Below are 15,411 nucleotides of genomic sequence, written 5' to 3' on the forward strand. Positions count from 1 at the left end.
TCGCGCTCGCTGTTCTCCGACCGGCGGCGGCGCGGGATTGCATTCGGTATTCATGGCGGCCCCAGAGCTGTGTGTGCAGGCGGGGGTCGCATTAAGGGAGTCGGTGTCAGCGTCAGCGTCATCGGCTTCAGCTCCCGGGGACCACTTGGGGCCGACATCCGGCCCGACGACTGCTCCGGCATCCTGCCAGCGACACGGCGGCTGCGTCTGCTATACTCCGCTTCATCGTCTGAGCGCGCAGCGGCCTGGATGCAAACACATAGCCTACGAACCAAAGCACGAATTCCCTGTCTTCACAATGGATCGCGAGCTAACGACACCATTGACACTGACACCACGTTAGCAAAGAGATGTCAAAAGAAACATTTATGAATTGACTTAAAGACTGTTAGTTAACCTTCTCCTGATACATATAGTGATCCTTACCTAGCACTGTAGTGGACATCACGAAAATAGGCAAGTAAATGTCATCTCACTATCTTACAGTATTGCCAGTAAGTAATTTCAGAAGTTAGTAAAAACTTCGAAAAAGTAATACATTAATAATTTCTAGTTCAAATATGATGCAGTACTTCCCAAAAGATAGTTATTGCCACTCGTTACGAGAAAAAATGAAAGTATTTTTTGTTAATTCAAAAGTCTCCACCAGGAACAACCTACTGAGAAAACTGGCCGGATCACAGGTGCGGCAGCCAACCTGAAACCATCCGAACTTCTGCACTGGTATTATGCTACTACGTTGCAGAGTATGCTTGTCCTGTTTGGCGTAAGTCAACACATGCCAGGCACCTGGATATTGCCCTATACGACACATGCATAATTATAACAGGCTGCTTGAAGTAAACTACTGTCGAATGGCTCTACAACCTTGCAGGAATTGCACCACCTGCTGTTAGAAGAGAATTAGCACCAAACAGAGAAAGAATGAAATTGGAGCAGGAAAGAACACATCGCATGCATGGGCAACAACCCTACCCACAACGAATAATTCAAGGAAAAGTTTCCTCAGAACTTGGCTGAAACTAACTACAACTGATGAAGAAGCGAGGCTGCAACTATGGAGGGCTGAGACATTCCATCCTCCTGGTTGGAAAATATTTTCAGAATATTTATCCCCTGGTAATGATGGGAATCGGCCAATCTGGAAGTCCTTCAATATGCTGAGTTCAGGAGTGGGCAGATCACGTGTTAACCAGGCAAAATGGGGATACGTTGAAGTAAACAAAACCCAATGTGACTGCGGGCAAGAACAGACTGTTCAACATACGCTTCTGTGCCGCTGTGTCCATCTACCTGCTAAAAACGTTCTTAAGTGCATTTCCATACGTGGTCGCCGGGTTCTGATCATTTTTTGGATACCCAGAACAGCATGGGCTTAGTGCACCTACCCGTTAGGCAGAGGCCTTACATTAGACCAAGTAGCTAGCTAGACGTCTATGTTCAGCGAACGAGGCAGGTTTGGCGAGGTTTATCCGAAGAAAATAAATTACTTCAATTTTTTTATTTTCATTTATTTATTTATGAGGCTTTTTCCCCTGCTGACTGGAACTGTTATCCTGCCTTGTTTTCGCTGGAGACGGTGAGCGGAAGTTGCTCAGCATCAGCTGGAGGCGGTGTATGAACTGTTTGCGGTGCTCATTTTCCAGTCCAGTCGTGGAATCTCGGAATCTTTCTGGAAGCAGTTAGATTGCTACGTGGATATTTATTGTTGAAAATTTTAACCCTGATTTGCGGGTCGTAAATAGGCTGTCGACCCGTATTTAGGTTGCTTTTGTAAGTGTTGCTCGACCCAGTAGTAAAATTGTCGTAATAGATCTCTAAAGCGAGATCTCGCTTATTTGCCTCGAGCACCACCCGTCTTTAATAGTAAGAGGATTCTGGCTGCGGAACCTGTGGGATTTTCCTCGATGCCACGGAAGCTTCAAGAACGAAGGAGAAGGACCTTGCAGGACACGGGGCAAAAGATTCACTGAAAATTCAAAGGAGGTGTTACATTCAGCAATAAAATTGACATGAAATGTCGAAAAGTTTAAGAAGAAGCTTGGATGGAAGCAAGATTCCATGATAAATGCAATATTGAAACAGGATAATGTAGATAGCGCACGAATGCTGGTAAAACGTCTCTTTAAGGAGCGCAGAACGAGGAGTATGGTGCTCAGAGATTAAATGGTAATAGAGCGAAGGAAGTAGAAAATAAGGCTAGAACATTGAAATAATGTTTGGAGTAACTCTATAGTTCGGCGGCAAAAATAAGGCCAATTGAAAACTGGCCCCGTACCTCTGAATTCCAAAAAAGTTTGTACGAACTCGAAAGGAACAAAAGTCCGGATATTTATGAAAAGCGTAATTCTGATGGACTGTGAGGCAAAGAGCGGAGCAAGAAGAGAGAGCTCTTGAGTGAAATTTATGCTATTGAAGAAGCCAAGAGTGGAGAGGTGTCAAAATTACCACACAGTTAGTGTAACTTCACATGCATCAAAGTACCTACAAGAGAACTTTATCAAAAATGGATGGAATAAGGAAGACCACAAATGAATAAGTTCGGTTTTAGGAGAAACAGACAATTCGAGAAGCAATATTATTACGACACTTAACAAAGGCGTATATGGGCAAAACTAGAAAGCATACGTTCCCTTCATAGATTTGAAGAAAGCTTTTGATGATGTGAAACAAAATGGTTTTACCTATTACACAATGTGGTTACAACTGAGATAAAAGGATAGTTTATACTCTTTACGTGAAGTAGACCGGAATAGTCAGTACCAGCAGCACGAAAGTATAGAACAATGTTTTGGCCGAGCGGTTCTAGGGGCTACAGTCTATGCTAGTCATGTGCATGTAGTACAATACATGTCACTAAAGTCTGTCACATGCTGTCTGCATAACGCTGTAGTTTTAATCAGACAGTGTATCAACAAATAATCGTCTGGGACAAGCAGATCCAGAGCTTATCTGGGAGACACTTTTAATGCCATTTATTTCGGATTTTATTAAAGGACTATACTGCTTATGCTCATACACAAAAAAAGATTGATTCGTGTGAGCCGGCCGGGGTGGCTGAGCGGTTCTAGGCGCTACAGTTTGGAACCGCGCGACCGCTACGGCCGCAGGTTCGAATCCTGCCTGGGGCATGGATGTGTGTGATGTCAAAAATGGCTCTGAGCACTATGGGATTCAACATCTTAGGTCATCAGTCCCCTAGAACTTAGAGCTACTTAAACCTAACTAATCTAAGGACATCACACAACACCCAGCCATCGCGAGGCAGAGAAAATCCCTGACCCCGCCGGGAATCGAACCCGGGAACCCGGGCGTGGGAAGTGAGAACGCTACCGCACGACCACGAGATGCGGGCTGTGTGTGATGTCCATAGGTTAGTTAGGTTTAAGTAGTTCTAAGGTCTAGGGGGTAATGACCTCACAAGTTAAGTCCCATAGTGCTCAGAGCCATTTTTGAATCGTGTGAATGTCAAATACACTCCTGGAAATGGAAAAAAGAACACATTGACACCGGTGTGTCAGACCCACCATACTTGCTCCGGACACTGCGAGAGGTCTGTACAAGCAATGATCACACGCACGGCACAGCGGACACACCAGGAACCGCGGGGTTGGCCGTCGAATGGCGCTAGCTGCGCAGCATTTGTGCACCGCCGCCGTCAGTGTCAGCCAGTTTGCCGTGGCATACGGAGCTCCATCGCAGTCTTTAACACTGGTAGCATGCCGCGACAGCGTGGACGTGAACCGTATGTGCAGTTGACGGACTTTGAGCGAGGGCGTATAGTGGGCATGCGGGAGGCCGGGTGGACGTACCGCCGAATTGCTCAACACGTGGGGCGCGAGGTCTCTACAGTACATCGATGTTGTCACCAGTGGTCGGCGGAAGTTGCACGTGCCCGTCGACCTGGGACCGGACCGCAGCGACGCACGGATGCACGCCAAGACCGTAGGATCCTACGCAGTGCCGTAGAGGACCGAACCGCCACTTCCCACCAAATTAGGGACACTGTTGCTCCTGGGGTATCGGCGAGGACCATTCGCAACCGTCTCCATGAAGCTGGGCTACGATCCCGCACACCGTTAGGCCGTCTTCCGCTCACGCCCCAACATCGTGCAGCCCGCCTCCAGTGGTGTCGCGACAGGTGTGAATGGAGGGACGAATGGAGACGTGTCGTCTTCAGCGATGAGAGTCGCTTCTGCCTTGGTGCCAATGATGGTCGTATGCGTGTTTGGCGCCGTGCAGGTGAGCGCCACAATCAGGACTGCATACGACCGAGGCACACAGGGCCAACACCCGGCATCATGGTGTGGGGAGCGATCTCCTACACTGGCCGTACACCTCCGGTGATCGTCGAGGGGACACTGAATAGTTCACGGTACATCCAAACCGTCATCGAACCCATCGTTCTACCATTCCTAGACCAGCAAGGGAACTTGATGTTCCAACAGGACAATGCACGTCCGCATGTACCCCGTGCCACCCAACGTGCTCTAGAAGGTGTAAGTCAACTACCCTGGCCAGCAAGATCTCCGGATCTGTCCCCCATTGAGCATGTTTGGGACTGGATGAAGCGTCGTCTCACGCAGTCTGCACGTCCAGCACGAACGCTGATCCAACTGAGGCACCAGGTGGAAATGCCATGGCAAGCCGTTCCATAGGACTACATCCAGCATCTCTACGATCGTCTCCATGGGAGAATAGCAGCCTGCATTGCTGCGAAAGGTGGATATACACTGTACTAGTGCCGACATTGTGCATGCTCTGTTGCCTGTGTCTATGTGCCTGTGGTTCTGTCAGTGTGATCATGTAATGTATCTGACCCCAGGAATGTGTCAATAAAGTTTCCCCTTCCTGGGACAATGAATTCACGGTGTTCTTATTTCAATTTCCAAGAGTGTATAACAACCGGTTGCTTCCTCACGGAATGAGCAACTATGTGTTTGCATAGCAGCACGCTGGGGTTCCCACTTTGTTGTGTTCGCCTCTGTCAAAACGAATGAAAGTTGGCCGTAGCAGCGGCCGCTAGTCTTGCACAGCGAGAGCAGCGCCGGGGTTAAAGTTGGGCTGTTGGGGCGACGACTCCGCGAGTCTGCCGCCAACTTTGCGTGGTGCAAGCGAGGTTCGCAATTCCGTACATGTCAAGCGGCTTCCGTAAGAAAATCTGAAATTCAGCGTTTTCTCCTCGCGATGGGTACGGGGGTGAGGATGGCGCGATCTCGTGAGAGCACGGCAGGGCGGCTAAGATGGATGGCCGAAGCCGGGTGGCGGCCGATATCCCGCAAGAAGGCGCTTGCCATCAGCCCGGCGTCTGTTCGTGTGGAGTCCCTGCTCTGCCCGAGCGGAGGGTTAAAGCGGTAGGCGCACCCTTCTCTCTTCGAGGTCTCTCTCTGGAAGCAGCTCATTAAGGGGCGCCAACTTATCCCCAAGTCAATTAGCTGGACAAGAAAGGACAACTCTTTTTACCGTGCTGAAGGGAGAGAGATGCTTAGTCTCTTCCTCGCTGTATTAACGGAAACACTTGATGCCTCAGCCATTACGGCTGCGTCAGGATCGCTAATGATGCAGGAGCTAAGCTCCAGTGGGGAAAAGTTATCGGCGGACACAGGCAGTCGACAATTATTCCCTCTGCGAAATTCGGAGTTTCTTTAAAGTTGTTCTGGATAGATAAACAGAGAATGTTGTTACTTCCTGAATCTAATAGGAGACCATTTGCCAAATAATGATTAATTCTCCGATTTTATTACCATGGCACTCATATTCCATACATATCACAGAAACAGTTGTACGTATATATGTACGTTTGTTTGTATGTGTGTGCGTTCCGTATATCCTTCTAAATCACTGTATCGACTTCAACAAAACTTGGTACACATATCACTTATTGTCTGGAAATCATCGCTGTGGGGTAAGGAACCACCTACGTATCAAAGGGGGTGGAGTTTTGGTTGAAAAAGCTGTGTAACCCACATGGCATGAAAGCCTGTACTTCAGTCATCCACTATTTGAGAATGTGAACAATTATACACTTGCAACAAACTTTGCACATAATTTCCATCTATTAAGAAATTTTTTTCCTTGCCAATGACGCTCACAAAGTAATAAAAGGAAAGAAGTTTATCGATTAATACGTTTTCGCTGTTCATGCGATAAAACTGCTTCACGAAACATTACGTTTTAATTTTTTTCTTCTTTACTGAAGACTATGTTCGTGACACATTTTGCAGACAGTATTCACATGCACCACTGTATAAACCAGAAGAATTATGTCATTGTTCGACACATAGTTCAGCAGATATGTTGTCATAAACACTGAGATACGTGAGATACTGACGCATCATGCAAGACGTTTGAATTTATTACTCCTTTGCTATTAAACCTATTAGCATCAACGAGGCACTTACTGCCGGCCGCGGTGGCCGCGCGGTTCTGGCGCTGCAGTCCGGAACCGCGGGGCTGCTACGGTCGCAGGTTCGAATCCTGCCTCGGGCATGGGTGTGTGTGTTGTCCTTAGGTTAGTTAGGTTTAAGTAGTTTTACGTTCTAGGGGACTTATGACCTAAGATGTCGAGTCACATAGTGCTCAGAGCCATTTGAACCCATTTTTGAGGCACTTACTTTTACACATTGACGACAGAACTTGAAGAACAAAACACTCTTGGTTATAATTTTCTTTACGCTAATTTCTTTAAAAAACTTGCGGAAATGTCATCCACATTTCATGTAACGGTATTGTTTCCCCCCTCTTCAAACTAAAATTCGTTCTCATTGTTTTTCGTATGTGCAGCTTCATTTGCTTCCCCGATCGGGGCGTTCTGGCTTTTTATTTGTAGTTACAATAGTGCTATCATCTGCAAAGGATTTGTTCCCCTATGCGTAACATTTCTGAAAAGTCTTTGACACATTTTAAGAACAATAATGGCGTACACCATAATTACTCTACCACGCAAACATTTGTGCTATTACATTCGTCTGTTACGAGACTTTCCCTGGGAGGGAGGCGGGGGGTGGGGGGTGTCCACTGGGGGACCGAACCGCACAACAACACTGGGTTCGGTGTGGGGCGGCGGTGGGGTGAGTGGACTGCTGTGGCCTGTTGTGGGGTTGTGAACCACTGAGGGCTACGGCGGGACAAAGCCTCTCCGTCGTTCCTAGGTCCCTGGTTCAATACACACACACACACACACACACTACTTCAGTAGAATTTAATGGTCATAATAAAAACCCTTGGATAGATTTGGAAATACGTCTGTCGGTCATGATTAGCTGTCAGTGGATAAAAAAGAATAGAAAAGAGTTCGTTAAAGACTATATAAAAACACGCAACGTAATGATAAAACGAATGAAATGATCGCTAAAAGTACATGTTGCAGGTGTCGACTCATTGCTCCTGTTGCATTGTGAACAAACGTATTGGCAACAGTAGGCAAACGTCATGGTTTTATAGGTGGAGTGAAAACTATACTTCTGTTAACAAATATAGTTCCCAAATAATTACTTTTGATTCTACTCTATGATGCTTGATTACTACTCATACGCAATAATTACCCTGTTTAATGCATCATCAAGTGCTGTACCCATAGTATCCTGTCACCTACTGCCCACTATACGTATGCTGATATTTAAAAATTATTTTAAATTTGTATAAAAGTCTTTAAAAATCGCGTCAACCATACTCTCTCGAATTGGATATTTCTTCCGTAAATGTAGGCGTATGACTAGGCAAAACAGATAAAATATTGGCTTCTACAAGGTGACAATTATTGAAGTATATCAAAAAACGCAAAATTACTTACAAATTACGGCTTTCACACACATTATTCAACGTGTAAAGCCTATTCGGATTTAGGTTAGGACACGTTGGATATGCCTGCCGTCATTGGTGATGATGTGACGCAGACGAATAGCGAAATGCTGCATGACATGAAGTGTCGGAACATTGATGCTGTCGATGACCTCCTGAATGGCTGTTTTCAGCTCAGCAATGGTTCTGGTGTTATTGCTGTACACCTGGTCTTCAATATAGCCCCACAAAAAGGAGTCGCATGTGTTCCGATCCGGAGAACATGGCGGCCCATCGACGAGCATGCCAGTGGCCTCTGGGTACCCCAGAGCCAGAATGCGGGCCTCAGAGTGCTCCTGCAGGACATCAGACACACTCTCGCTTTGGTGGCGTCCAGCTCCGTCTTGCATGAACCACATCTTGTCGAAATCAGGGTCACTTTGGATAATAGGGATGAAGTCATCTTCCATAACCTTCACATACCGTTCGGTAGTCAGCGTGCCATTAAGGAATATCGCACCGATTATTCCGTGAGTGGACATTGCACACCATACAATCACCCGTTAAAGCTGAGGGAGACTTCTCACTCGCGAAATGCGGATTCTCAGGCCCCCCAATGCGCACGTTTTGCTTATTGACGAACGCATCCAAATGAAAGTGTGCTTCATCGCTAAATCAAATCATATTTACATCAAAGTACTGTCCGTCACCTCTGTGTACAATAGTGTTAGCGAAACACAATCGTTGTTCCGTGTCCCTGGAGCTTAATGGCTGATGAGTTTGAATTCTGCATTGGGAAGAGATACAGGTCTGAAACAATAATTCGTCGCAGTGTCTCTCGTTTGATTCACACTTGTTGTGCAGCTCGTCTGATCGATTTCCTGGAGCTGGTTTGCAACACAGTTCGTGTCTTCTCGCTTTGAGGCTTTTTAATCCTTTTTGTACGATCGACATTGCAAACGCTTGGCATTGCGAACACTACCCGTTCTCTCAAACTTGCGAAACAAATTCTTGATTGTTATCACACTTGGACCGATTGTCTTCAGCTTCAACTCGGTCGCAACTTTTTCCGAGCCGCAGTTGGGCTGTTACTGCTCGCATAGTAGGCCTTCACAAGCGCTATACGCTCAAGCATGCTGTACCGTGACATTTTCACGTGCAAGTGACCGACGACAGCAGCAAGGCACGTGCAGATGTGCATACTAAGTCCACTCATGCTCCGCGGCCAACTGTGCAATTTGAACGTTCAAACACAAACAGTTCAGAAGTTATGACGATTTTATTTCATATAGTTCAATAAAAATGGTTCAAATGGCTCTGAGCACTATGGGACTCAACTTCTGTGCTCATCAGTCGCCTAGAACTTAGAACTAGTTAAACCTAACTAACCTAAGAACATCACACACATCCATGCTCGAGGCAGGATTCGAACCTGCGACCGTAGCAGTCGCACGGTTCCGGACTGCGCGCCTAGAACTATAGTTCAATAATTGTCACTCTCTGTATTGGCCTATCGCTATGTTTTCAACGCGACGGGAACGTTACGTCACCGTTTCAACATGAGCATTTACATATAATGTTATTCTTCTTTTTTTAATTACGTAGTTACAAGGCAAATCTTATAGATTTTCCAACAAATTCATTGTCCCTGTTTTTTATTTGTTGACAGATGAGCAAACCGGTAACACCGTTGTGACTTGTTGCGGTTGTCGTCATAAGGAATAACATATGCCTGTGCGGTGGAACTCCTGACAGAGGTAGTTGCTTCGAAGTCTGGACCTGTAAGAAATTTTCACCATCAGGATTTTGCCGACAAACTTTGCGTCAGAATCGTGGAAAAAATTCGAACGTCTCCGAACCCTATAATGGTGACAAGGGGAGATGACACTCTTAATGACGATCCTTTTGTCGGATGGGGACTACGGGAGTCCACTTGATACAACTAGACAGGTGGCGACTTTGTTCCCATACCGAGCTTCATCCTCTCCTCCCTCTCATCATCATACAGCACAAACATGACATCACATTATTCGCACACATCCATTGCAATTATCTTCACTCAACAGGTATATGTAACAAACGGATATCACATGTCGCGAATCAACGACTACGTAAAAAAAAACGTAGGCCAGTCAAGGGACCGCCATATTTGAAGCCAATTGAAAACTTAGCCGCCATATTTTGAAACGCCATGTTGAGCGATATAGTCGTCTGCTAGCTCAGAATCATACAGTTTTGTTCGCCATATAGTAACATTAGCTACTGTCAGTCGGAATTTTTTCTTTATTTATTGCCCTCCCGACATGTTTCCGGAAATAATTCCCAAATATACAGAGCGTTTTTCGTCTTCAGTGGCATCTCAAACGAGATGTTTGGGATCTGCGAGCTGCCACATTATTCAGGTACTTTGATGTAAACAAACGTATTTGTGTCATTACCAATGTATCCTATCCTATAGATACTGGAGAATTTCAGTTTAACTCCTACTTACAGTTATGACATCCTTGATTTCGATAACGTATAGCGGGATTCGCTGTAGGGCAGTTCTGTCTTACGTATCTACCAAAGAAATGTATTTATATAGGTCGCTAGTATTTATGGAGAAAGCAGACCATAGTAGTTCAAATGGCTCTGAGAGCACTATGGGACTTAACTTCTGAGGTCATCAGTCCCTAACTAACCAAAGGACATCACACACATCCATGCCCGAGGCAGGATTCGAACCTGCGACCGTAGTGGGCGCGCGGGTCCAGACTGTAGCGCCTAGAACTGCTCGGCCACCCCGGCCGGCAGACTATAGTAGTCGTTAAATAAATAGTTTGATATATGACTAGAAGGCTCAATTATCGATGCTGTTCAGGACAATTCCAGATTTATGGGCTAGAGGTTTCTGTTGAAGATTCACAAATGGTTCAAATGGCTTAAAGCACTACTGGACTTAACATCTGAGGTCATAAGTCCCATATACTTAGAACTACTTAAACCTAACTAACCTAACGACATCACACACATCCATGTCCGAGGCAGGATTCGAACCTGCGACCGTAGCAGCTGCGAGATTCCGGACTGAAGCGCCTAGAACCACTCGGTCACAACGACCGGCAAAGATTCACATTTTTTGTGTGGCTTTCAGCAGTTCTAATGGAAGATAGGGCTTTCATGTTTCATCTTATATTGCGTAGGATTTTTGCTTCTCAGAAATAAACATTTACCAGAAGACCCGAGGCTGCCACTTGTTTCCCAGTTTGTTGGTTACCGATAGTTGTCAGCTTCTTGCTTTTAGAAGAATTTTATACAAAAAGTAAAGACTAACTTAGAATTTATATACATGCGTAGTTCACATGCCTATTGTAGTTATCGTTTAACAGGTATTTTATTCCGGACAGACGTGTACTGTGGACACACTGAAACAAACTAAGTGCAGTAGAGAATTATATATTAATAAAGTCGTCTGGCAGATATATATGACCATGAAGATCCAGAAAATACTATGTAGAAAATTGGCAAAAACCACAGTTATGTATAAGAAATGTTACATGTGAAAACGTGGTAGTACCTAGCTAAAGAGCGACATTCCTACCGAATCAGTACTAAGATTAATAGAATCGTACGTTGACATACACTATACATGAGATTTTCACTCTGCAGCGGAGTGTGGGCTAATATGAAACTTCCTGGCAGATTAAAACTGTGTGCCTGACCGAGACTCGGACTCGGGACGTCATTCTGGAAATATCCTCCAGGCTGTGGCTAAGCCATGTCTCCGCAATATCGTTTCTTTCATGAGTGCTAGTTCTGCAAGGTACGCAGGAGAGCTTATGTAAAGTTTGGAAGGTAGGAGATGAGGTACTGGCAGAAGTAAAGCTGTGAGGACGGGGCGTGAGTCGTGCTTGGGTAGCTCAGTTGGTAGAGGACTTGCCCGCGAAAGGCTAAGGTCCCGAGTTCGAGTCTCGGTCCGGCACACAGTTTTAATCTGCCAGTAAGTTTCATACACTATATATGTTTTACGATCAACCGAAATACTTTTAATTTACATTTCGATGACAGAAACACGTGATTTGCAGCATCTGTCCAGTTGAAATATTCGGTTCACTTGAAATTATAAAATACGACAGCCTGTGTTACTCCTTACTGCCACCAGAGCGCTGTAATGCATAGATAGCCTCTCTGTTGATTACATGTGTCTTTGAAGCGGATGAAAGATGCCACTGTGCGCGAAGGAAGACAAGCCTTTCCTATTAGCTCTTCTATCGGGTCTCAGCCGATCATGGCATGCGGCTTTATTTACTTAAAGCAATACTGGACCGCATACAGCACGGACGAGCTGTGTTAGGTTTAAGCTGTACGCTTGTTCTGCAGCGGGAGCCTGAGTGAGTGGTGGTGTGTTGCAGGTTGCGGCGGGTGCGATGTAGGCGGCGGCGAGGCGATGGGATCGAGCGCGAGCCGGCAGCCGGCGGGCCTGGCGGGGCGGCGCGCGCACTCCTCGGGCTCCCTGCCGCGCACCGCGGCCGCCGCCACCGCCGCCGGAGCCGCCTCCGCCGCGGGGCCCGCCCCCGGCGCCAGGGGCCGCAGCTGCGGGGGCGGTGGGGGCGGCCGTAGCGGCAAGCTCTGCAAGGACCGCGCCGCGCTCTGCGGCTCCTTGCCCAACCACCTCGACTGCAACGACGCCAGCAACGGGCTCGACCAGGGCTACGGCTCCGAGCGGTCGCCCGACGACGAGGAAGATGACGACGACGAGGAGGAGGAGGAAGAGGAGGAGGAGGGCGAGCAGGCCACCTGCCACTGCGCCACCTACCCGTTCCTCAACACCGGTGAGTGCGCCTCCCCATCACACACTAAAGCGAAAGACGACCCTCACCACTAGCGGTTCTGTCACCGGCTTTCATTCACATCTGCTTCTGTACTCCGTAAGCCACCTTTTGGTAAGTAGCAGAGGATACTTTGTGTACCACTGTCATTTGTTCCTTGTCCTGTTAGTCGCCAATGGTGTGCGGAAAGAACAATTGTTGGTACGCCTCCGTATGAGCACGAGTCTGGCTAATTCATCAAATGTATTCGGAGTTGCAATTATGGATAGCCAGAAGCTGTATAATGTATGACAATGAAAATTTGTGCCGGACCTGGACTCGGACCCGTATTTCCCGCTTATCGCAAGCGGTCGCCATACCATTTCGTTACCCGAGCACTACTCGTGGCCAAACCCAACGTCGTCAACCACGCATCTACAACTTGTACTCGTAAATCCATTATGTATATTCCTGTGCAGGAGAGAAATTTTATTCGTAATGTGCTTGCCCGGTGTGGGCGGATAAACACGATATTGCAGAGCCAAAAAACCAAGCCACTGCAATACCCTCATCTCTCTCTAATACTGTACTCATATTATACGACGGTCACTCCAAAAGAAATGCACACTATTTTTTTAAATCCATCTTTTATTCTACAAAAAATGGTTCAAATGGCTCTGAGCACTATGGGACTCAACTGCTGTGGTCATTAGTCCCCTAGAACTTAGAACTACTTAAACCTAACCAACCTAAGGCAATCACACACATCCATGCCTGAGGCAGGATTCGAACCTGCGACCGTAGCAGTCGCACGGTTCCGGACTGCGCGCCTAGAACCGCGAGACCACCGCGGCCGGCTTTATTCTACATGTTTGAAAGTTTTGCAGCGTGTAGATACATCCTTTAGGAACAATATTTTCACTACTCCACATAATTTCCATCCCTCTCAACTGCCTTACGCCATCTTGGAACCAGCGCCTGTATACACGCACTGTAAAATTCTGGACCAACCTGTTGGAGCCACTGTTTGGCAGCGTGCACAAGGGAGTCGTCATCTTCTAACCTTGTTCCACGAAGAGAGTCTTTCAGTTTCCCAAAGAGATGATAGTCACATGGAGCCAGGTCAGGACTGTAAGGCGGGTGTTTCACTGTTGTCCATCCGAGTTTTGTGTTCGCTTCCATGGTTTTTTGACTGACATGTGACCGTGCATTGTCGTGCAACAGCAAAACATCCTGCTATTGCCGATGTGGTCGAACACGACTCAGTCGAGCTTGAAGCTGCTTCAGTGTCATCACATATGCATCAGAATTTATGGTGGTTCCACTTGGCACGACGGCCACAAGCAAAGTCCTGCGGAATCGAAAAACGCGGTAGCCATAACTTTTCCAGCAAAAGGTGTGGTTTTGAATTTTTTTTCTTGGGTGAATTTGCGTGATGCCACTTCATTGATTGCCTCTTCGTCTCTGGTGAAAAATGATGGAGTCCTGTTTCATCACCTGTCACACTTCTTCCAAGAAATTCATATCCACCATTCTCGTACTGTTCCAAAAGTTCGCTGCATACCGATTTTCTTCTTTCTTTGTGAGCCAATGTCAACATCCTGGGAACCCACCTGACACAAACCTTTTTTTTATCGCCAACACTTTCAGTATTCTGCAAACACTTCCTTCCCCTGTCCCAACGTAACATGACAATTCGTTGACTGTGATGCGTCTGTCAGCAGTCACCAATTCGTTAACTCTCTGCGCATTGTCTGGAATGTGTGCAGTACGAGGCCTGCCGCTGCGAGGGCAATCCTCAATATAGCCGTGCCCGCTTTCATCATGTAACCTGCTTGCCCACCGACTAACTGTACTACGATCGACAGCAGCATCTCCATACACCTTCTTCAACCTCTTGTGGATGTTTCCCACTGTCTCGTTTTCACAGCACAGGAACTCTATGACAGCACGTTGCTTCTGACGAACGTAAAATGTAGCAGCCATCTTGAAGATATGCTGTGACGGCGCCACTCACGGGAACCGGTTGAGTTAAACTAAGTTTGAAAACAAGCGGTAAGGATGTATCTTACACACTGTAAAACTTTTCACACATGCATAATGAAAACTGTATTTTTACAAAATTAGTGTGCATTTTTTTTGGAGTGACCCTCCTAGATGAAGAACAAATTACATTGGTCAGCTACTGACAGTAGCTAGTACTGTTATGTATTTTTCGGTGTCCATTAATTATCCCGATAGAATGGGTCTTTACACTATGATTTTATATACGCTACGGGGCTGTTTCCGAAAAAACGGTAGCGTAACGTACTTCACAACTCATTCTGCTGTAATACAACCCGACATCATCTTCCCACCGTCTGCAAAATTCGTTAGCGTAAGCTGCTATATGCAGTGTGATCCTCAGCTCACTTTAATCTGTGCGAAGCCTCGGCGGCGCCTAAGCAATTTTCAACTTTCCACGCTGCACCAACTTCCACGAAGATGGGAAACCTTGCACTTGCAGGAGCAGCCGCAAACGGGAAAAAGCTAGGCCCGCCGTTCCTATGCGTTAATTGATGTTGCAGCGATCTGCGTAGCGCTTTTGAGTTCTCGGAACAGCAGCAGAAGCGTGACAGCTGCCTGCAACTGCGTGAAACGCGATTTACTGATTAACTTCCGCGTCTCGCTTTCTCCCAGTCGTCTGTTAAAATTAACTGCGGCGCCGAACAAAAGGCAGAGGAAATTACGCTACAGCCTCATTATGAAGCAGCGCGCTTTGTTTAACATTCCGCGAGGCGTACATGGACGCACGTGGCGAGAATGCAGTTAGCGCAGGTGCTGAACTGAATGGGAGAATGAAACG

General features: G+C 46.6%; 1 protein-coding gene across 3 annotated transcripts in view; it reads left to right on the forward strand.

The window, feature by feature from the left end:
• LOC126364640 (tyrosine-protein phosphatase non-receptor type 13-like) overlaps positions 1-15,411 on the forward strand; it is a 729,752-nt gene that overhangs the window by 486,824 nt on the left and 227,517 nt on the right. For all 3 annotated transcript variants that reach the window (XM_050008074.1, XM_050008072.1, XM_050008073.1), the window contains exon 2: positions 12,171-12,590. In XM_050008074.1, coding sequence (XP_049864031.1) covers positions 12,171-12,590 — 420 coding nt within the window. The remainder of the gene's footprint in view (positions 1-12,170; positions 12,591-15,411) is intronic.

The sequence above is a fragment of the Schistocerca gregaria genome, chromosome 1, assembly GCF_023897955.1.
Source record: "Schistocerca gregaria isolate iqSchGreg1 chromosome 1, iqSchGreg1.2, whole genome shotgun sequence".
Lineage (NCBI taxonomy): Eukaryota > Metazoa > Arthropoda > Insecta > Orthoptera > Acrididae > Schistocerca > Schistocerca gregaria.